The sequence below is a fragment of the Etheostoma spectabile genome, unplaced genomic scaffold, assembly GCF_008692095.1.
Source record: "Etheostoma spectabile isolate EspeVRDwgs_2016 unplaced genomic scaffold, UIUC_Espe_1.0 scaffold00002481, whole genome shotgun sequence".
NCBI classification, from domain to species: Eukaryota; Metazoa; Chordata; class Actinopteri; order Perciformes; family Percidae; genus Etheostoma; species Etheostoma spectabile.
The window spans coordinates 1-23,162 of record NW_022602900.1 but is presented as its reverse complement, the minus strand read 5'-3'; the positions used below and the strand labels follow the sequence as shown (position 1 = coordinate 23,162).

The 23,162-nt window shown below is 40.7% G+C and overlaps 1 protein-coding gene and 1 long non-coding RNA gene across 2 annotated transcripts; both read left to right on the top strand.

The window, feature by feature from the left end:
- The first annotated feature begins 2,774 nt into the window (after positions 1-2,774).
- LOC116675925 (uncharacterized) lies at positions 2,775-4,708 on the top strand. Its single transcript, XR_004328566.1, has 3 exons — positions 2,775-2,820; positions 4,500-4,555; positions 4,636-4,708. It is a non-coding gene; the product is annotated as an uncharacterized LOC116675925 (long non-coding RNA).
- A 616-nt stretch (positions 4,709-5,324) lies between these two features.
- LOC116675924 (dedicator of cytokinesis protein 4-like) lies at positions 5,325-21,348 on the top strand. Its single transcript, XM_032507404.1, has 7 exons — positions 5,325-5,466; positions 9,290-9,374; positions 14,845-14,996; positions 20,449-20,529; positions 20,692-20,752; positions 21,006-21,142; positions 21,339-21,348. The coding sequence occupies exons 1-4, from the start codon at positions 5,357-5,359 to the stop codon at positions 20,468-20,470; spliced, it is 369 nt and encodes a 122-aa protein (XP_032363295.1). The 5' UTR covers positions 5,325-5,356; the 3' UTR covers positions 20,471-20,529; positions 20,692-20,752; positions 21,006-21,142; positions 21,339-21,348.
- Positions 21,349-23,162: the final 1,814 nt, after the last annotated feature.

Genomic DNA, 23,162 nt, shown 5'->3' with positions numbered 1-23,162 from the left:
CTCCCTTGTTAACTAGGTTTTTGTTTTTTACATCACAACATGAGGATTCAGGGTTCAGCTGTTAAGGTTAGTTGAGGTGAGAGTTGTACAGTCAGCCTATTGTAGCAGGGAGCTTACTTGTTGTTCATTTTCAAAAGATCAGCATCATATTTTTTCAAACTACTGAGCCACTTCAATCTTTACATACTCCCTGTATCCTTGTACATGTATCCTACCCTAGTTCCTAATCCAATGCGGTTGGGAATCACCATGCAACCCAGACAAATACTTAATGCTATTCTGATCATACATGCCTGGAAACAAATCAGGAGAAAATACTACCTAAGTCACAGATGCTCTAGCAACACCCACATGATTAGAAAATCTAATGCATTTACATTTGAGCTATTTAGCTAATGCTCTTATCTAGAGGACTTACATGACTGCAACATTGGGATGAGCTTAAACCGTCAGTCTGGAAAAGCCTCCGATATAAATGTATTAGATTGTTTCTATCAGTTCTGGGATTTGGCTTGAGGCCAGATTGAAGTGTTTTGAGCGTATGCAAGCCACAGTTTTATCACCTTTTTTTCTGTCTCTTTTTTTCTTTTCACAGTTGCTATGATATAATCATAGTGAGGTTAACAGGGTCTTTGGTTGCTTTGTTTCTTCACTCTGCTGTGCATTAGCCTGTGGTCAGTGGGAACAAAGTTTGCTAAACAAACAACAACCAACAAGTTACTTAGTACCCCAATGCACTTGAGTGCTTCTATGACGTATGGAAAAATCTAAAATGGTGGTGGTGGAAATTATTATTGGCAGTGGAAAGTTATTCAGTTGGCAGTGAGATACCCAGTCAGCAATCCGTTTATGTCTCAGTCCCTTTTCACATGACATGGAATTGGAACAAAAATAAATGTCTAGGAGGCTTATTAGGCTTATATGTACAGTGGGGTTCGAAAGTTTGGGCACCCCAGGTAAAAAAAAATTAATAATGTGCATAAAGAAGCCAAGAAAAGATGGAAAAATCTCCAAAAGGCATCAGATGACAGATTAGACATTCATATAATATCTCACAAAAAGTTAGATTTTATTTCCATCATTTACACTTTCAAAATTACAGAAAACAAAAAAATGGCACCTGCAAAAGTTTGGGCACCCTGCAGAGTTTCTAGCATGCACCGTCCCCTTTGGAAAGCTGAGACCTGACAGCATCATGGATTGTTCTCAATCATCGTCTGGAAAGACCAGATGATTTCATTCTTAAGGTTTTAAATGCCCAGACTCATCTGACCTTGCCCCAACAATCAGCACCATGGGTTCTTCTAAGCAGTTGTCTAGAAAACTGAAACTGAAAATAGATGACGCTCACAAAGCAGGAGAAGGCTATAAGAAGATAGCAAAGGGTTTTCAGATGCAAATATCCTCTGTTCGTAATGTAATTACGAAATGGCCGTCATCAGGAACAGTGGAAGTTAAAGCAAGATCTGGAAGACCAAGAAAAATATCAGACAGAACAGCTCGCAGGATTGTGAGGAAAGCAAGTCCAAACCCAAGGTTTGACTGCTCGATCCATCCAGAAAGACCTGGCAGACACTGGAGTTGTGGTACACCATTCCACTATAAAGTGATACTTAAACAAACATGGTCTTCATGGAAGAGTCATCAGAAGAAAACCTCTTCTACGTCCTTACCACAAAAATCAGTGTTTGAAGTTTGCAAATGAACATAGACAGGTCTGATGCGTTGTGGAAACAACTGTGGACCGGTTAAATAGAACTTTTTGGCGGAATGAGCAAAGGTACATTTGGAGAGAGAAGGGCACAGAATTTATGAAAAGAAACTCTGTCCAACTGTTAGCATGGGGGTGGATCAATCATGCTTTGGGGTTATATTGCAGCCAGTGGCACAGGGAACATTTCACGAGTAAAAGGAAAACTGGATTCAATAAAATTTCAGCAAATTTTGGTCGCTAACTTGATGCCATCGGTGAAAAAGCTGAAGTTAAAAAGAGGGTGGCTTCTACGAATGGATAATGATCCTAAACACACCTCAAAATTCACAGTGGATTACATCAAGAGGCGTAAACTGAAGGTTTTGCCCTGGCTTTCACAATCTCCTGACCTAAACATGATTGAAAATCTATGGATAGACCTTAAAAGAGCAGTGCGTGACAGACAGCCCAGAAATCTCAAGAACTGGAAGACTTTTGTAAGTAAGAATGGGTGAAGATACCTCAAACAGATTGAAAGACTCTTGGCTGGCTACAAGAAGCGTTTCCAAGCTGTGATACTTGCCAAAGGGGGCAGAACAAGGTATTAACTCTGCAGTGTGCCCAAACTTTTGCAGACGCCATTTTTTTGTTTTCTGTATTTGATTTGTTAATTTTTTTTTTATTTCCCTTTCTTCCAGTTGGTCTGGAGCCTTATCCCCCTTATCTGCCTTTTGGAGATTTTTCCATCTTTTATTTGCTTCTTATGCACATTAATACACTTTTTACCTGGGGTGCCCCACTTTCGAACCCCACTGTACATACAGCTTCAGAAGGATTTGGTCATGTTATTAATCACCACACAACCTCTCTCCTCTCTCTCTCACACACACACACACACACACACACACACCACACAACCCACACACACACACACACACACACACCTTCTCCTATTAAAGTTTAGTATCCCACACATCTCCACTTTCTCTTCTTGTGTCGAGCAGTCAAAGCCAGATATAACGATTTTAAGGTGTATTATTCCTAGTGATGTGTTGGAAATGGTGACATGGTGCTTTGTTTCTGCAGGCTGGTTCCGAGGATTCATCCTGAAGAATCCAAATATCAAGGTAAGGTGTTGTGTGTGTGTGTTTTGCGCGTCTTCCGTTTGCCTAGAACTCATTTGTAACCTTATTCAAATGTTAAAAGTGTCCCCCAGGCTTATCATGTTAGCCTCAACTAGCACTTTCACCAGCGAGATGACAACTCTCAGTGGCAGATTAACTCGTGTGTGGTAAAGGTGCTCAGCATGTTGGACACATAAGCCACATGGTTTTGCTGCTGCCCCCGTATCCATTAAGACTATGTTTACACGTGGCTGGCTATTTTCATAACGGACATTTCAACCGGTTTCAAAATAACGTCTTCAGAAAGTGTCATTTACACGTACCTGTGTATATATGCGTCAAGAGCATGCCAAACCTGTAGTCAGTGTAACGAGAGCTCAAGCCCACGTTAGCCAATCAGAATCCTGAAAATAGCAACAAAAGCAAAAATCCCTTCCGCTCTATCTCTTCCTCACTTCCTTGGCTGCCTAAAACTCAGTTTGTCTCAGTTTACATGCAAACACGTAAAAGAAGATTTACAAAACCTGCACTCTGGTCGGCGTTTTTGAAAGAATTGTTTTCAAAGGCAAATTCTCCGTTTGCGTGTAAATGAAGGGCACAACGAAGGAGATTTCTCAGTTTTTTAAAATAACCATGTACATGTCAACAGGGTCTAAGTGTTAAACACCTTACACACCTTGGTCCACATAGGTGTTTTTAATTATTTTACCTGTTTAAGAGTTGAACTGTGTGGTGATGTGCGTCCCTCTCACTCCTTTTAGTTTTGCTGCACCTGTTTGAGTGGGACCTCGTTATGACAGATATCCTGACATGCCATAGCAGGAAATGGAATAATGGCTGCCTTCCACTAGCACTGGCCAGGCTTTTTTGGACAGTTAAATAGAATGGAACCATCGTTTGTTCTTTTATTTACCAGCTAAAATTCCAAATGTCAGCAATTAAAAAGGTTGTAGGTCTATGTGGAGTTAAGTGACATCATGTCATTTCCTGCAGAGCTCTGTTTAACTTCAACCTAAATATAAGTCTAATGAAATCAAGATTCACAAAAACAACTTGTCTGATAATAGACTATTTTTCACAGAAGACATAAGGTTATAAGCAAATCAATTACATACAGTTTCACTCATAATTGGTTTAAATTTTTAATTTAATTTAATCTGGTTTAATATAAATATCTGAAATACAACACCATTTGACACCATTAAGCCTTTTTCTTCTTATAGTTTGAAAATAAAAACCCAGACTGACAGTTATAGATGTGGCTTTTAAAAGCTCTTGTGTAGGAGAACGTGATAACATAAACCAAGTTGGGAGTAAAGTGTTACTGTAGGTGTGTGTTCAGAGTCTCTGTCTGTGCAAGTGTGTAGCATTTATCCTCAGATACTTAAGCATAAGTTCGCTTTGATCTCCCCAATTCAATAGGGATCAACTTGCGGTTTATTAGCGTCAAACAGGGCGCACAAAAACACATACATACACAAACGTTCATCTTTTTTTGTCTCCCAATGCTACTTGCTTTAATCTCTTTGTCTACTACTATCTTCCTCCGCTGTACTTCTTTTAACCCATAAACACACTTAGCACTGTATTGATATCTGCATCATATTAGCCACATGCTAACAGAATGACTTGCTGAACATTTTAAACACTTCTCATTAACCTGTTTTCTCTGTTGCTCAAAGGGAATCTTCCCATCCAGCTACATCCACTTGAAGAATGCCCACGTTAAGAATAAAGGGTAAGTAATGCCATTTTTTTCCTCCCCTCCCTTTCCTGTTTGTCTTTGTAGAGGTTTGAACTCTTTTTTCTATGTTGTAGGCAATTTGAGACAGTCATCCCTGTTGAAGACTCCGTCATCACAGAGATGACATCAACGTTGCGAGACTGGGGTGCCATGTGGAAACAACTCTATGTGGTGAGTATCCACACAAAACACACACACACACATGCATCAATTTTGAATATCACTACCATCTAAGCGAAGCTGCCTTCTTTAGGTTTCTCACGAAGGGAATTTATTTGGCCCTGGGTAATTCGTCAGCCGCAAACAGTCAAAGCCTTTCATACACATTCATTAGTTGGATTGATTGTGTTTGTGGCCTATTAAGCTATCTGGGGTGCTGATTAAATTGAGCTGATGAATACTTGCAGATCAAAGTGCATACATTTGCGGCAAAAAAAGCAGCAGGACACTCGAGCTAATTTGCACAAATCCATTTAAATCCTTCTGTCTGCTTCTCTCTGTGGGTTGCTCTGTTCCTCTCAATGTTGATTTGGCTCACTAATGTGTATTCTGTCACTTTGTTTTCACTTATGTTTTTGGGTTGCTCGATGCAACTGTATATTTTCATCTTATCTGTGTCTTTCCCTCTGTCTGTCACCCTCATTTCACGTTTCCTTCTGGCAAATTTCCCTTTCAATCACCGCCTTTGACTGACTTCCTGTGCTTCTCCACTCGTTCTTTCCTTCTCCGTCCCTCCTACTGTTTCCTATTTCTGCAGAGAATGAAGGGGATTTGTTCCACCGACTTTGGCATGTGATGAATGAAATCCTGGACCTGAGGAGGCAGGTGCTGGTGGGCCATCTCACCCATGACCGCATGAGGGACGTCAAGCAACACATCACAGCCAGATTGGACTGGGGCAACGAGTGAGTTTATTTTCTCCATCTCAAACGGCCACATCTATGTTTTATGTTTGTTTTAGGTCATAAAACATAGTTATGTTAAAATTTACTACTAGTTTTAAGATTTATTTTCTGCCCTCTGCACTCTTTCTGCAATCATTTCCATTCTTTTATAGTATTGTATGAAAATCAAATACCAGTATCTAGAAGCTTACTTGAGATTAGCAATCCATCACATGGAATTTGTGTTTTATTGCATGGTTATACAGTGTGAACCAGAACCATTTTAGTCTTGCTTTTTGGTGCATCAGTAAAATACAGACATCAGGAATTTGAAAGTTGGTTTCTGAACTGCAGTTTGTAATGCAAAGCACTACCAAAACCACGTCAATCCTTTTTTGCATCCTTTACAGTGGTGTGAAAAAGTGTTTGCCCCCTTCCTCATTTCCTGTTCCTTTGCATGTTTGTCACACTTTAGTGTTTCGGAACATCAAACCAATTTAAACAATAGTCAAGGACAACACAAGTAAACACAAAATGCAATTTGTAAATGAAGGTGTTTATTATTAAAGGTGAAAAAAAATCCAAACCATCATGGCCCTGTGTGAAAAAGTGATTGCCCCCCTTTGATAAAACATACTATAACTGTGGTTGTCCACACCTGAGTTCAATTTCTCTAGCCACACCCAGGCCTGATTATTGCCACACCTGTTCACAATCAAGGCATCACTTAAATAGGAGCTGCTTGACACAGTAAGGTCCACCAGAAGATCCTTAAAAGCTACACATCATGCCGAGACCCAAATAAATTCAGGAACAATTGAGAAAGAAAGTAATTGAGATCTATCAGTCTGGAAAGGGTTATAAAGCCATTTCCAAAGCTTTGGGAATCCAGCGAACCACAGTGAGAGCCATTATCCACAAATGGCGAAGACATGGAACAGTGGTGAACCTTCCCAGGAGTGGCCGGCCGCCCAAAATTACCCCAAGAGCGCAGCGATGACTCATCCAAGAGGTCACAAAAGACCCCACAACAACGTCCAAAGAACTGCAGGCCTCACTTGCCTCAGTAAGGTCAGCGTTCATGCCTCCACATCAGGAAAAGACTGGGCAAAAATGACCTGCATGGCAGAGTTCCAAGGAGAAAACCACTGCTGAGCAAAAAGAACATCAAAGCTCGTCTCAATTTCTCCACAACACATCTTGATGATCCCAAGACTTTAGGCAACATTCTGTGGACCGATGAGACAAAAGTGGAACTCTTTGGAAGGTGTGTGTCGAAGTATATCTGGCGTAGAAGGAATAGTGCATTTCAAAAAAGAACATAACAACAGTAAAATATGGTGGTGGTAATGTGATGGTCTGGGCTGTTTTGCTGCTTCAGGACCTGGAAGACTTGCCGTGATAAAAGGAACTATGAATTCTGCTGTCTACCAAGAGATCCTGAAGGAGAATGTCCGACCATCTGTTCGTGTACTCAAGCTGAACGAACTTGGGTTCTGCAGCAGGACAATGATCCTAAACACACCAGCAAGTCCACCACCGACTGGCTGAAGAAAAACAAATGAAGACTTTGGAGTGGCCTAGCCAAAGTCCTGACCTGAATCCTATTGAGATGTTGTGGTATGACTTTAAAAGGCCGTTTCATGCTCAAACCCTCTAATGTAACTGAATTAGGACAATTCTGCAAAGATGAGTGGGCCAAAATTCCTCCAGGACGCTGTAAAAGCCTCATTGCACGTTATCGCAAACGCTTGGTTGCAGTTGTTGCTGCTAAGGGTGGACCACCCGTTATTAGGTTTAGGGGGCAATCACTTTTTCACACAGGGCCATGATGGTTTGGATTTTTTTTCACCTTACTAATAAAACCTTCATTTACAAATTGCATTTTGTGTTTACTTTGTTGTCCTTTGACTATTGTTTAAATTGGTTTGATGTTCCGAAACACTTAAGTGTGAAAAACATGCAAAGGAACAGGAAATGAGGAAGGGGGCAACACTTTTTCACACCACTGTATATAGGCTCTTTGTCTGTCTTCCATCCGCCCGTATCCATGACAGGAACTTCACAAGGAAGCCAGGAACTATTTAAAAGCAGCCATATTATTCTCATTTTCAGGTTCATAATTGTATTTTAAGTTTGGTTTCATTTTTTCCTTTTTTTACCCTGTGTGTTTGGGTCTCTGTTTTAGCTACAGAGTGAGACATGTCACTTCTTTACAATCTTTCTTGGGAGCTGCACATGCGCAGTAGCTAGGTAAGATCACATCAGCTAGATAACTCTTTCTCCAACTTTGGTCAGTACAAGGCAGGATTAGCTGGAAAACATCTTCTAAACGAGGGGTACTTGTGGAATACCTGCAGAACAGGGACATGGAAGTAGTTCTTTTGTAGAATATGGAGAACTAGTGTGTGTTGTAGCAGTGTTTTGCTATTGAAAACGAGATAGCATGCTACAGTTAGCCACCTCGTCTTGGCTAGTGACGTAGAAAGCCGTGGAGATTTTGAACAGCTCACCCGGAGACTGAAGGCAGAGGACATTCAGAAACCGTATCTTACTCAGCATGGATGTTTTTTTTCCAAGTTTGTATGCGTGTAGAAGCACCAGAGACACAAAATAAAATAAAAGTTTTTTCATAATATGGGCACTTTAATAACTCAGGAAACCACCTGTGAGACTGGAGAAACCAAGGACCAAAACTTTAGTTTTAATGCCATAGTTCCTGGAACCAAAAAAAGCTAGAGCCTTCTGCCACTCTCTAACTCTTCTTTCGCAGACTCTGTATCTCTCTGACTCTTTCTTCTGTCCTTGCTCCTCTGTCTTTTGTTGTCACCTACCATCCCTGCAGGCACACACTCCTCACTCAATCAAATCTCTTTCCCCCTCAAACAGACAGCGCTCTCTCCATCCTCCCTCTCTCTTTCTTCTCTTTCCTCCCCATGCCACAGTAATAAAATATAAAAATCTCCCAACTTCTGTCATTCTCTCTTTATGTCTGTCCTTACCCTTCACTCTCCTTCATTCCCCTGCTGTGGGCTGTCCTCACACACGCACACGCACACGCACACGCACACGACACACACACACACACACACACACACACACACACAACACACACACAACACACACACACACACACACACACACACACACACAGTCGTGCACGCCCATTGTGAGGAGATGGGTGGACAGTCCCTCGCTGTGGGCTGTTGTATGGTTGACCAAGCCTGTCTCTTTTATTGCTGACAAGGAGACACACTCTAGTGTGCTGCTTTGGTCCACATAAAAAGGCCAGCCTAGAGGAGGGTAGGAAGACGAAAAGGAGAGAGAAAGTAATAGGTAGAGTTATTCGTGGAAACCATAAAGTAACATAGAGGGTTATAAGAGAGAGAGAGAGAGAGACAGAGAGGGGGGACCAGTGAGTGGACGGCGGGCATAGTAGAAGATATTTTTGTTTCATATGTTCCTTAGAGAAGAGGACAATCTGTCAAATTTATTTAAATGACTGACACCGCTGATCTGACAGCACTGGCGTGTAGGTCTGTATGCTGTGCGGTTGTTAACTTTGTTGTTGATGCTCAATTAAATTCACTTCAATTCAATTTTATTTATATAGCGCCAAATCAGAACAACAGTTTCATTGCGCTTTTCATAAAAGAGCAGGTCTAGGCCGTACTCTGTGATGTTATTTACAGAAACCCAACAATTCCAATTTAGTCAACCTTGTCTGTTTTGCCCGCCATAGACTAGGATATGAATGAACTAACATTGTAATACTGTCTGTGTCTGATCTGTATGTAATTCACTTCCTCATTGCATGTACACTGTATGAATCTTTGTGTTACAGACAACTCTGCCTGGACCTGGTCCCGAGGAGAGAGTTCAGCATGGTGGACCCTGATGAAATCAGCGTCACAGAGCTTTACAGACTGGTGAGTGGTCTTCCAAACCTCCACGCAATATTGAACTGCTTTTTTCTCAAACTTACACCTCATTAAGGGAGCAAAGTGGTGCAGTGCAGGTGATTAGAAGAACAAGTATCTGCTCTGCAGTTATATATCACATATTTCTCAGTATTATTAACACACAACAAACTCGGTTTTAGTGTGAGCCACTGAGTGGGCTACTGGCATCAGGGCATGTAGAAATAGGAAGTCAAATAGTCAAAATTCTGAATCTCTCCCTCTTCCAAATGTTTCCATGCCTCTCTCTTGCTTTCTTTCCTATCCTGAGTGTTTGCTCCCTGCTTCCCCTTCCCATTTTCTCCAAGCCCCAACCGCTGTTACCGTGGCAACCACTCCTCTGCCCTAATACAGTGTGGGGAGAATTGTATCAAACACACACACTGTGACGGCTTTCCCTTCACAGTGGTAATCAAAGCTCTTAATCCATCCGTTTCTTTTTTGTTAGTCAAAACAAAAGCAGGCATTGCAGGATGAAAGCTTAATGCACCTTTGTTAAATGGCGTACAAAATGAGCAAATGACTGCAATTACCCTATACTGAGACAAGATAAAGGGACTGGAGTTCACTACCGCCATCCACGTACAAAAACTATGGTGGTCGACAGGGGCGAACGCACTGTGACTTAATGACACGTGCAGATAGACAAAACACAAGCAAATTAAGAAAACCTCTTCATAAATTTGCCAAAACACATGAGCAGCATTTATCAAACACGCTGCAGACACACACAACCCAACCAAATACACAAACGTGCTGCTAATACAAAAACGACGCAAAAAGAAAAGCACACAATCCCCAAATACAAATACAACAAAAAGGCCGCTGCATCCAGATTACACAACCAATATTCTCCAGTCCTCTAGAGGGAGCGCTAAGTGGAACAGCTTGATTTTTGACCCCACGGGGAGCGAGCAGTCGGTTTTTTTATTACCATGAGTTTACAGACACGTCTCTGCTGATTGAGTATCACCTGTGACCTGAGCCAATAAATTAGCGACACACCCACCAAACATCTCATAGATAATGATAAACATAGATTTAATATTTACGGTCTATGATTTCAAAGCAGTTGCACACCGATTCACCGGTGCACACGGTGTTGTCAAATTTATGAAGGTGTTTTCTTAATTTGCTTGTGTTTTGTGTATTTGCGTGTATTTCATTAGGTTGCAGTGCGTTTGCCCCTGTCAGTCACCGTAAAAAAACAAACCAAAAAAAACTCGCAAACACCAAGGCACAACACACCATCACAATGAACTCAAATTACATCAATATTTTTCAGTGAGATCTGTGTTTATGAGAACAGCTTCTTTGTTTCAGTCTAGTGCTGTGGTGTGACTTGGGGATGGGGATTACCGTGTGTGTGTGTGTGTCTGTGTCTGTGTGTGTGTGTGTGTGTGTGTCTGTGTGTGTGTGTGTGTGTGTGTGTGTGTGTGTGTGTGTGTGTGTGTGTGTGTGGTGTTACTGTGGGAAAATGTAGCGTTGTGTCATGCAATTATGTGATATTTTCCCAATGAGAAATAAACAGGATAATGAGGATAAATGAAAGACATTTAGTGCATTGACATATATTTTATAAAGGGCACGTAATGGACTACATATGATTAGTTTGATTCCAAAATGAAATTTATACTATTTGATAAAGAAAACACAAATGTACATTTATCTCAGTTAGATGTTTTTGTGATATTACTGCCCAAAATGATTCTTTTCCAAAAAACTGTGGCCATTTTAAAATAGTTTTGTGATTTATTATGACAATAATATTTAAAGCTGCTATAATCAATAATTATATTGACAATGGATCAAATGGTTATGTGAATTGTAAAAGGCAGGAACCCACAGTGAACTCTTACCCATGTGTGTGTAGCACTGCTAAACCTGTCTGTATTATAAAGGCAAAACAGCTGCTTTTCCCCTGGAGTGCGGGTCCAGTACAGAGCGTGAGCGGAGCAGACCAGAGTTTAGATCCCAGGGCGATGTGTTCATTAACTGTAGCAGATCAGACAGCAGTGATGGATAGCTTAGGCCTGGGCCTGGACATGTGGTAGTAACATTTCCACTGTGGCTTCTGTTATCACTAAAATGATACGTGCCTTAAAGCTACATTCGTATCTTGTAGCTTGTGTCACACAGGTCTCCCTCCCACAAGCGTAGGATGGAGGGATGGAGAAAGACTAGAAGATTCTCCATCACCTCTGTTTGACGCCCTTTCTCTTTTTCAGAAGCATCCCGACTTCCTCTGGTGCTGCTTCATGTAGTTTAGAAAAACATTACCCAGTGAACAATAATGAGACGGTTGGGAAAGCGCAGACAAAGTCAGGCTCTTTCTGTTCAGCGATATGTCTCTGGTCCTTGTTTACCACAGCATTTTATGTTCATTTCATGTCTATCCTTTGTGTCTAGTCATGCTGAAGCTGTCATATAACCACACTCTGCTCCAGTCGGGCAGCTTCAATGACACACTGAAAATAACCACGTAATAAAGTCTCCCAACGTAAATTACGCCTTCCCACACCTAGTCATTCTGCGTCAAAAACCAGCAGCTCTGCCCTGTTGTGTAGAGAATAAGTGAGTCTGTTAAAAAGCTGTGTCCGTGCCTTGTTGTTAGATCGTTCTCCAGCGTGTTTTCTTCTGGGATCTCAGATAGGGCACAACAGTCAAGATGATACAAAACATATTCATCATTTTGACAGATATTGCACTTGTAAAATGATTTGTGCTGTCATTTGCAAGCATGTTTAAGTCTTAGAGAATTCTGTTAGTGTTTTTTTTTTTTAATGTTTATATTTAGAGTTCAGCCAACTGTTTTCCAAAGCATATCATGCATTTTAGATTGACTTCTTACCCTCTAGGCAGTTACTGTTCACTCACATTTCACTATGGCATAAACATTTCAGCGTTCCGAGACTTAATCCTTCTCTGAGGAAGCATTTTGTTGCCTTTTAGTTTTTGTCAAAGCAATATCATCCTCCTATGGTAATGCACTGATGTTGCAATGTTTGAGAAAAAACTGCATATTTGTAAGGTAGCAAAGAACTACTTTAATCTGTATTTTCCAGATCATCCATGTTTGCGTTGTGCAGGTTTTACTTTATTTTTTTCCAGAAATTCGGCATCATGTGATTCCAGTAATATATTTACCAGTAATAATTTCTGAGAAAAAAAAAACTAAACTGAATGAACGTTTGCCCATGTTTTCAATCACTTCAATTTACGATATTTAATAATCAAATTCAGAATCGGGAATATGAGCACGCCAAGTCAAAATCAATCAATCCCCAACTCCAATCAGCTTCCTTGCAGAGCCGTTTTTCTATTTTATTATCCTCTAGGACTTTCTTATCCCCTTAAGATGTTTCTTTAAGACAATGCTAATTCCCAGTTTATTTTATTTTTTAACCCACCAAGCTCCACCGAAATATCTAAATCAAGAAAAGCATCACACCTTTACAGAAAAGCTGTTAAGATTAATCAAACAAGAGATACCATGTTAACTAATGAGCTTTAGAGGTGCTGGTAGATGGGCTTCCTTTGTGTTGGAATTCTAAATTCCGATGGATTTATAAGGACTATGGTTAACTGCTCCTCAGATCTCTGCAGGGTAAATCCAGCTAGCCTATCTGACCACTCGTAGTTTTCTCTCACACGACTAAACGTGTGTACTGAACATACACATATTCCATGATAACAAGTTCCTTCCTGAGGCTACGATTGTGATTGGTTAAAAAAATGGCAATAAACCAGAGCATGTTGTTCTCCCATCCCGGAAGACTCTGTGGACTAGCCAGACCCTCCTCCTCCTCTTCCACAGCTCTGTGGAGAAGGGTCTGGCAAAGTGAGACTAGTGTCGCCATGTTTCCAGTCTTTATGCTAACCTAAGCTTGAGAGGAGGGAGTGAAATCAATCTCCTCATGTAACTCTTGGCAACAAAGAAAGTGAGCGTATTTCCGAAACATGTTGACCTATACTTTTTAATACACCAACAACAGGGTTCTAACATGGTTGTTTCTGCAAAAACTAAATCTTCACAGGACAGAAGAATCCTGCTTTATTATTATTTTTGTTCTATTTTTTTTTTTACATAGAATCCCCTCTATTAATATACTGTTGGAAGTGATTGGTAGCAGTTCCTCCTTGGTGTGTTTGACTTTTGATTCTTAGTGATGCTTATCTGTGGCTGTTACTACACTTTGCCCTTGCGATTTAAAAAAAACAAAAACATTTTCTACTCATCCTTGTCTTGCCCCCCCCCCCATCCTCATCTCTTTACATCCTACTACAGAAGTGAATGTGGAGCACAATTTGGCAATGGCCATCTGACCATCTGGTGCTCAAACACACACATGCGCACACAAATACACTTGTGTGTGCATGTGTGTGTTTGTCCTTGTATTTTTGGATGTTGACAGCAGATTAAGATGAACCTCTAATAAACAGAGCTGCAATGTGCGTGTTGATCTGGATGGTATCCACAACGCTGCTCCATGTTTTCTGAGGCTCTATTGTACTTTTCCGATATATATATACTTAATACAGCATGTAATATCAGCACCGAAAGACTTTGTACTGCATTGTTTGACTGTCTCTTTGCTTGCAGTGTGAATTTCAGTGCTTCATTTTCTGTTACTTTAAGATTTGGAAACCAGTTGAAAGGGAGGCAAATCACAACACCATTATGTCTTTGTGTCAAGAAAATAATGAAACCACTTTAACGATAAATGCTTGAGGTAGACAAGTAAGAGAGTAAAGTAAGTGTTTTGGTGCTTTTATGTGTTTGAGTGAACATTATATATTTCTGTGAAAGCCCTTGTATTGTAAAGTATAAATATGTCCGTACAAAGTGTTTGCTTATGTGCAGATCTGTATGTGCAGTATAGTATTAAGTGCTTCCTGTGTCCAATTTGTTTCTTTGGCACCAAGGTCACAGCAAGTGGAACCATCACACAATACAGCTCAAACTCTCACATCTTCGCCCCGGTGCTGCCAGTCTGCTATATTAACTCAATCTGTATCATCAAAATCTATATTTTAGCTTCAGTCTTCAAATATACAGTATATGCAAATCTGCAGCAAAGCTCCTCCCAACTGTGAGGCGTTTCAGGGGAATTTTATTAATCTTTGACTCGGAAACTCAACACTAAATACAGCAGCTCTTGAATGTGATTGGCCAGTATTAAAAGAGATGTATCCACATGTTGTTTTTTTCCCTGGTATTAACTGTAGTTGATAAGCTTTGAGGATCTTTTAGGATTTAGAGCTTATGGATTTTAATGTTTTTTTAACCTTTGCAAATCCATCTCTTCAATCCTATATTAGAACAGCATAATATTTGTTGTTTAAATCAATTGTATATAGTTCATTTATTTAGAGGTTCTGCAGATTAAGTCACTTATATAAAAAAATTGTGCTGATACTGATCACCTCTCCTCTGCAGATGGAACATCGACATCGTAAGAAGGAGACCTCTGCACCCGCTAGCACCCATCACTTGTTCGTCCACGTGAAGAGTCTAATGAGCACCAATCTGGGGGAGGAGCTAGAAGTCTTCTTCCACATTTATGATGGACGGGAGAACCGGCCTCTCAGGTAGACACTTCAGAGAAAACAATCTCCCATACTCCTATGAGGTAGTGAAGGAAATTGCATCAACTTTTTGTACTACTAACGGTAATTGCTACATTAATATACATAGCAGTGGTGGAATGTAATTAAGTTCATTTACTGAAGTGCTGTACTCACATTTTAGGTATTTGTACTTTATTGGAGTCTTTTCTTTTCACGTCAACTCCTGGGATGGCAGTGGCTCAGTCCGTAGGGAGTAGGGTTGGGAACCAGAGGGTCGCTAGTTCAAGTCCCAGTACGTACCGAAGTAGAGTGTGGATTGGTAAACCGAAGAGATGCCAGTGCACATAAAACACATGTATAAAATATAAATGTACATATATAAAATACAATGTTTTATTATAAATTTAAACTACCTAACAATATACAGGCCGACAGTTTTCTGCAGCTAACTTGATTAGCTGAATTAACCCTTTGTTGATCATCAGAACTATTTTGTTTTGTTTACAGTTTCTAAACTTTTTCTGCATTGAGTACTTTTTCTTGTAAAACTTTTAGTATATTTTCCTGATGATATTTACATACTTTTACTTAAGTACATTTTTTTTAATGCAGGACTTTTACTTTGTGGTATTAGAACTTTTACTTAAGCAAAGGATCTGAATACTTCTTCAACCACTAATACCTAGGTTATACATTTTCACCACTTGCAACATGTAGTGAAGTTCAACTGTTATTTCTATTGCTCTGTACTGTAAATGTTTTGACCATGCAGCAGTATTCAAAATGTTTAAATAGTTCTTATGCTTGCTCATCTGTTTGGGGGCAATGTAAGTGAGGTGGATTGATGATTGCAGGGCAACACTTCAAATGGCTTGCCTTCTGATGTCAGGAAGTCTGCTCTAATTATATTCATTAGGATGGATTAAATGAAGCAGGTTGTTAAAGTGCACTTGGACACATACAAGTGGGCATAAAAAAAGTGTCAGTGCTGGCCACATAAAAGAGCCTATCATCCTGGGAGTCTGCACACGTCGCTTGCATGCAATCACACCAACACACACACACACACATGCCCAAATACTCCTGATGGGGCGTCGGCCAAATACAAGACTGTGTTTAAACTCCCTGCTTTCATAGTTCAAAGCCAAGAAATTCCATTTCATTTCACAAACAAGTGGATTCGTCAGGCAAGGAAAATGAGTGGGTTGAAAAATGAGCATGGCAACACTGAAACTTCTTTTGATATGTCATGCTTGTGTAAGACACTTTCGCTCTCTGCTCCACAGGGTCACATCAGAAGAAGAAGGGTGACATTGATGGGATTTTTTGTTTCATTATTTAGATTCAGCATACACTTCTGTTTCTATTGAGAGTCATTGTCTACCTCTATGATATGAATACTAGCACACCCTAAAAAAGAGGTTCTATTTTTATTTAAAAAAAAGTATGCAAGGTCTTTTTTTGTTTTAAGGGTGTGGTCTACACCACAAGTAAGATCTGCATATGTACACACAAGCACAAACACAATGTTTTAGTGGATCAGAAGAACTTTTATATTTGTTAGGTATATTTAAATGTTATCTCTTCTCTCCTTTTAGTCCATACCTTCACATTCTTGATGTACAGTAAAAGGTTTGACGATATTGAAGCTAATGACGATGACAATCATTTTTGCAACTATTCCCAACTTGCAGTTAGTCTTGAAATGGGTAATTAGCTTTACACTTAAAGCATATACTGTCATGCGTTTGAAGTCGTTTCTGCCATAAATGTTATATACTATAAAGTTATCAAACCGCAGCTTCAGCAAGTCAGCATACAATACAGATTGTATGAGCTTTTATCCAGACTGAATACAAATAATAATAGATACTATAAAAACAAACCAATATAAAACTATTTCTCATGGTTTGTTTCCTAAATCAGCTGATTACAATTTTTTGGTCAGGTTTGGGGGATATAGGGAGTTGGAGGCCTTAACCATTGTGTCTTAGTGGTTCTGTCTTCGAGGAAAATCTCACAATGGCAGCTTGCCAACGTTGTCTCTCACTGTCTGGTCATGCACATAAACACAGACACACACCCTCTTTTTGTGCAAGATGCCTGGCATTGAGCCATTTTGACACTTCCCTCTGTGCTGGTGGTTTCTGTGTGTGTTAATATGTGTCTGTGTGTGTGTCTGTATGTCTGTGTGTCAGAGACCAGATGGGGGTCCGACCCGTTGTCTCAGTACCATGCCAACACCAGCAGCCCCTTTGCACCATGGTAGCTTCTTTGTGTTCAATACAGGCTCCTTCTCTGGCCTTGCAGCAGGACAAACACTGTGGCATACTGTGCCATGATCACACATGATCCTGTTGCTCTTTTTGCCATGTAAGCGTGGTACTTTTTCAGATCTAACACACACACACACACACACATACTTCATACTGCCTTACTCTGTTCTCTCAATACATACTCACACTCCTATCATTACCTCCACTCAACTCTAACAAGGTCACCCATGGATAACTGGACATGTGTGCCTTTGTGTGTGTTTTATGTTTATTTTGTGTGAACTGCAGAGGTCCAGTGAGTGATGGATGTAGTTGGTAGGTCTGTACTCTCTTACCGTTCACCTCGCTGTCTTGTCTTTCCACGTGGCCTCTGGGGTAGATTCAGCTTTTTTTGCCAGGGGAGGGAGGCAACAGTGGCAGTTAATTTAGCTAGTATTTTACACGCCAGCCGCTCACTATCCCATCCCCCCCTCCGCCCCCTTGTCGGGTGAGCGCACAGCTCCTAATGCAATCATCGATATCAGGAGAGGGAATAGCAAGCGCCGTGTGGGCCCAGAGGGGAGGGAAATCGGCCATTCATGTTATGTTAATGCGAGCGGTGATAGAGGGAGATAAGGTCCCGCTTGGGGACACTAGTCCTCTTAGCTCGGGTGATCAACACGCTGCAGCTGTGAGGGAGGGAGAGTTGGTGGCAGGGGAGGGTGTGCAAGAGACTCATGCATGTGTGTCTGTGTTTTTCAGGAGTGGCTGTTAATTGGCAGTTGGGGTTTCAACAATAGAGCACTAATTAGGGTTCACAAAAACGTGCGCAAGTCTCATGTCTAATGCATAGGAATCCATCTCCATATGGCTGGATAAATGGCGTGGAAAGTTAGAGAGAGCAGCTAATGAGGAACAACCGCATCTAAATCAAATTGCCTCTCAATTGGTTCATTCCAATACAGACTATGAAAGGGAAACTTTACTGAAGGAATACATGTATGAAAAATCATAAGCATTTGTATAATTAATTATCAGGATCCTAATTAATTGAAACATGGGCGCCCACTGCCCTACATACAAAACACTGAATTACAGTGCAAGAATTGGCCTCTTATTTACATCATGGAGATCTCTCAAGCTCTTGTAATAAGAGCTTTTAATAGCTCAGACTATTATAAAACTTCCTAATCCATTGTAGCCGTATGCAGCAAGAAGTAAAGTTATATAGGATCTGTTGGGGTAAATTCTGCTTGTGTGAATGGGCCTACTGTAGCTTGTGACTGCTAACCGTGCCAGAGACTTGGCTCATTGTCAGGCGCTGGTGCATTACAAGGTTTTCTTTCTGCTTATCGGTGGACTGTGAAAGTCACCTAACTGGATTAGCCCTCAGCTCGCCAGCCAGGATGAGATGGGCCCAGCAGGATGCCTCTGCTGCCTCTCTTTGAGCGTGTATGCGAGATAGAGAGAGAGGACGGAGTACAAAGAGAATAAAAAGGCGATCTGTGTCCGTCCTTTCTGTTTTTGCCCGACATGCACTTAATTTCCCGTCTGCACAGAGGCGGGGTGCAGGACATTTGAGGCCAAAGTTGCCATGTCAGTTCTTTCTGCTCTGTGAAGCTCATGAATATCATTTTCTAAAATTCAACTGCAGAGTATATGCAAACTATCCAATGTATCATTCAGTGTTGTTTAGACAGAAAGCTAGACAATTTTCTTTACCAATTGTTTTAGTGTAGTTGCTTACAGTTTTATTTTTAGCCATGCTAGCGTCATAGCTCTGAGGATGGCAATGTCTGTTTGTCTGTCTGTCGGTTGGTCGTTTCGTCACTTTGGTCCTGACTGAAATATCTCAACAATTATTGGATAGTTTCCCACCAAATTTTGTACAGACATTCATGGTTCCCAGATGATAAATCCTGTTGATGTGGTGATCTCCTGACGTTTCCTCTAGTGCCACCAGAAGGTTCACATTTGTGGCTTTGAGTGAAGTGTCTCAACAACTATGGATAGATTGTCATGAAATTTAGTACAGACCTTTTAGGATGAATTGAAATAACTTAGTTGATCCTGACTTTCATTTTGGTTCCAGAATCAGGTTAATTTTTTAATTTGTCCAATAATTTGGTTTCGGACCAAATACCTGTAAAACATTACCATTGGCCTCAGTTGTACTTTTTGTTTAGTGCTTATTAGCGAATTTGCATGTTAGCATTGGCATTGTTAGCATGCAGACATTAGTATTTAGACCAAAGCACCACTGTGCCTAATTACAGCCTCCCAAAACTGCTTGCAAGGCTGTAGACTCATAGTTGTGCCTACAGAGGGATGTAGTCAGTAGGTATGCTGTCTGTCTGTCTGTCTGTCTGTCTGTCTGTCTGTCTGTGCTTTAACTGTTTTTCAAGTTTAGCTCAACACTTTGCTTTAGTGAAATTTCCATAGGTGTTAGCCTGGCTGTCGACTTGTTTTCATGCACTTGCATTAGCATGGCAGTTATGACCAAACAACTCATTAGTCACCAACTGCTCCTTACATGTACAAAGAAATGCAACAGCAGCCAACGAGTGAGTAATACAGTTGCAGTTTCTGTATATTTTATACTTTAAATTACACATTCATTAAAGTGTCTTTGACATTTACCAGCACTTAGCATATTCATTTTCTAATTTTCTCTCTGTATTCACATTGCTAATAATGGTCTTCTTAGTCTAGCCCCTTCACAACCAGAATATTATGACAACCAGTTAGGCAGTTATGAGACTGAGATTGCACATTTTTAGTTGTAACCTGTCAGACAGTCTAGAATCTGGCCTAAACTTGTCAGAGAGAATCCATGATATTTTAGTCAGCCGTGGAGGAGCCACGTGTGCTAGTAATTGTTGTTGGATATGTTACAGACATTCTGTGTGGGGATTTGGCTCAGTTATACAAACTTTGTATGTATTTTTCTCTCCCTCTATCCTTCTGCCTCAGCTTCTTCTCTGCCTGTCTTTCTCCTGCCTCATTTTTCTGTTCCAGACAGCTTTGGTTTGAAGCTTAACTTTGAAGTGTTTTCTCCAATGACCCACTATTCAGAGCTTGACATTTTTACATTGTTTCTAATCCTTATTCTGTTCCTGTTAGCAGTGATGCAGTTGTTTATGATGACACCCAGCCATCACTCCTGACCCCATTCATCTAAATGTGTGTTCCCTTCTTCTGTCTCTCCTCTTGTACAGTGAAAGGTTTTTGTCAAGCTGAATAAAAGCGGGTTGCCCAAGTCGCCAGAGAAGACAGAAAGACAATGCACACTATTTGTGGTGAGTAGAGAACATAACTTAACGATTGCTTGGGAGCAATTTAAAGCCATGTACAGTAAAGTCATGCTCTATTACCCTGAAAACTAAGAACTAAGTCTGTGCTCTCGAGCTCATTTTACATATCTCAAATCTGAGGCTGAGGTATGTTTCCCTGTTTTTCAGGATTTGGGAAGCAGTGATCTACGAAAAGATGTCTACATCGTTGTACATATCATAAGAATAGGTGGGAGTTACGATGCTGCTTCTGTATTGTACTGATCACTACATGTCTTTTAAATCTCTTGGGCTTTTATAGCAGAACTGTTGTGTGTGTGTGTGTGTGTGTGTGTGTGTGTGTGGGTGTTGTGTGTGTGTGTGTGGTGTGTGTGTGTGGTGTGTGTGTGTGTGTGTGTGTGTGTGGTGTGTGGTGTGTGTGTGTGTGTGTGTGTGTGGTGTGTGTGTGTGTGTGTGTGTGTGTGTGTGTGTGTGTGTGGTAGGGAGAATGGGAGCAGGGGAGAAGAAGAATCTGTGTAGCGTACAGTACAGGAGGCCGTTCGGCTGTGCTGTCGTCAGCATCGCTGATCTTCTCACTGCTGACTCCAAGGATGACCACCTGCTCAAGGTTTATGCGTAAGTCATTGTAAACAACCAGTATTTTAATAGTCCTTGTCACGAGGTTCAGTGAACTGGAGGACCCAAATGCAGAGATAGCCAGACAGTGGTGAGCTTGAGAATTTAATCACAATACCGAAAAACTGGAACACAGAGACAACGGGGTAGACTCCACACACAAACACTCAAAAAAATACAATGAGATAAGAGACAAAGAGAACACAGAGACAAATACACCAGATAACAAGATAAACAAGGGACAGGTGACACAAGGTTTCAGGAATTTCAATTCAATTTTATTCATAGTATCAATTCTTAACAAGAGTTATCTCGAGACACTTTACAGATAGAGTAGGTCTAGACCACAATAGACCACATAATTTGCAAGGACCCAAAAGTTCTAGTAGTTTCCTCCAGAGCAAGCAACAGTGCAACAGTGGGGAGGAAAACTCCCTTTTAGGAAGAAACTCGGACAGACCCAGGTTCTTGGTAGGCGGTGTCTAACATGCCAGTTAGGGTTTAAAAGAATAGTGGCAATAACAGTCACAGTAAAAGATAATGTCAATGACTAAACAATAGTATAGTAAAACAATAGTATTTTGTAGTAGTTTCTTGGCATAGCAGGGCACTGCACCGCAGAGCGTAGTAGAATGTAACAGGGCATTGCAGGACGTGTTGCAGGACCACGGTGACAGCTTCAACCATGATTTTGGAGCATCCCTGTTACAAGGAAACATGCCTAGTCGGGCTATACTGGCCTGCCTCTAGTTTTATTATATTAATAATTATATGGTAGATGAATCTGACAACTATGAAGAGAAGCGGCGAAGAGAAGGGTGCCTTGTTTGCAGCTATACACACTCCCCGCCGGTCTAGGCAGACGGTGCGACCCATCACTCCCTAACTATAAGCTTTGTCAAAGAGGAGAGTTTTAAGTTTACTCTTAAATGTGGTGATGGTGTCTGCCCCCCAAACCCAGACCGGAAGCTGATTCCACTGTAGAGGACTCTGATAGCTGAAGGCTGTGGCTCCCATTCTACTTTTACAGACTCGAGTAACCAAAAGTAACTCTGAATTCTGGGAGCATAGTGTTCTAGTGGGACAATAAGGCACTAACAGCTCTCAAGATAAGATGGTGCTTGACCATTTAGAGCTTTGTAGTCAGGAGAAGGATTTTAAATTCAATCCTGGATTTTACCGGAAGCAATGCAGAGAAGCTAATACAGCAGAAATATGATCTATTTTCTCTCTTGAAGATGAAAAAGGCTGTTCTTGATGTTTGTTTTAGATGGGTGTTATAGGATATATCCTGATCAAAAAAAACTCCTAGATTGTGAACAGTAGTGCCCAGAGGCCAGGGCAATACCATCCAGAGTAGCTATATCCCTGGATAATGAAGTTTGGAGGTGTTTAAGGCCCAGCACAATAACTTCAGTTTTGCCTGAGTTTAACATCCGAAAATTGTGGGTCATCCAGGATTTTATATCATTTATGCATGCTTGAAGTTCAGCTAACTGACTGGTTTCATCTGGCTTGATGTAGATATATTGATAGATATAATTGATTGTCATCCGCATAATAATGAAAGTTAATTGAGTGTTTCCTAATAAAATTGCCTAGAGGAAGCATATAAAGAGAATAGAATTGGTCCAAGCACTGAGCCTTGTGGAATGCCATTGCTAACTATAGCGTACTTAGAGGATTTATTGTTAACATTAACAAATTGAGATTGATTGGATAAATATGATTTAAACCAACTTTGTGTGATTCCTTTAATGCCAACTAAATATTCCAGTCTCTGTACAGGATGGTATGGTCAGTGGTGTCGATGCAGCACTGAGACCTAGTAAAACAGTACAGAGAAAAGTTCGTTGTCTGCCGTAGTAGAAGGTCATTAGTCGTTTTTACCAGTGTCGTCTCTGTGCTATGATGCTTTCCACAATCCTGACTGAAAGTTCTCAAGTAAATCTTGCTATGTAGAAAATCAGATACTGATTGGCAACTTCTCAAGGATCTTGGAGAGAAAGGGAAGGTTAGATATA

Excerpts from the sequence above, each read along its gene's own strand:
- LOC116675924 (XM_032507404.1), top strand. The coding sequence starts at position 5,357 with ATGAATGAAATCCTGGACCTGAGGAGGCAGGTGCTGGTGGGCCATCTC. Across the intron at positions 9,375-14,844 it reads TCACAGAGCTTTACAGACTG|ATGGAACATCGACATCGTAA; the intron begins GTGAGTGGTCTT and ends TCTCCTCTGCAG. Across the intron at positions 14,997-20,448 it reads CGGGAGAACCGGCCTCTCAG|TGAAAGGTTTTTGTCAAGCT; the intron begins GTAGACACTTCA and ends CCTCTTGTACAG.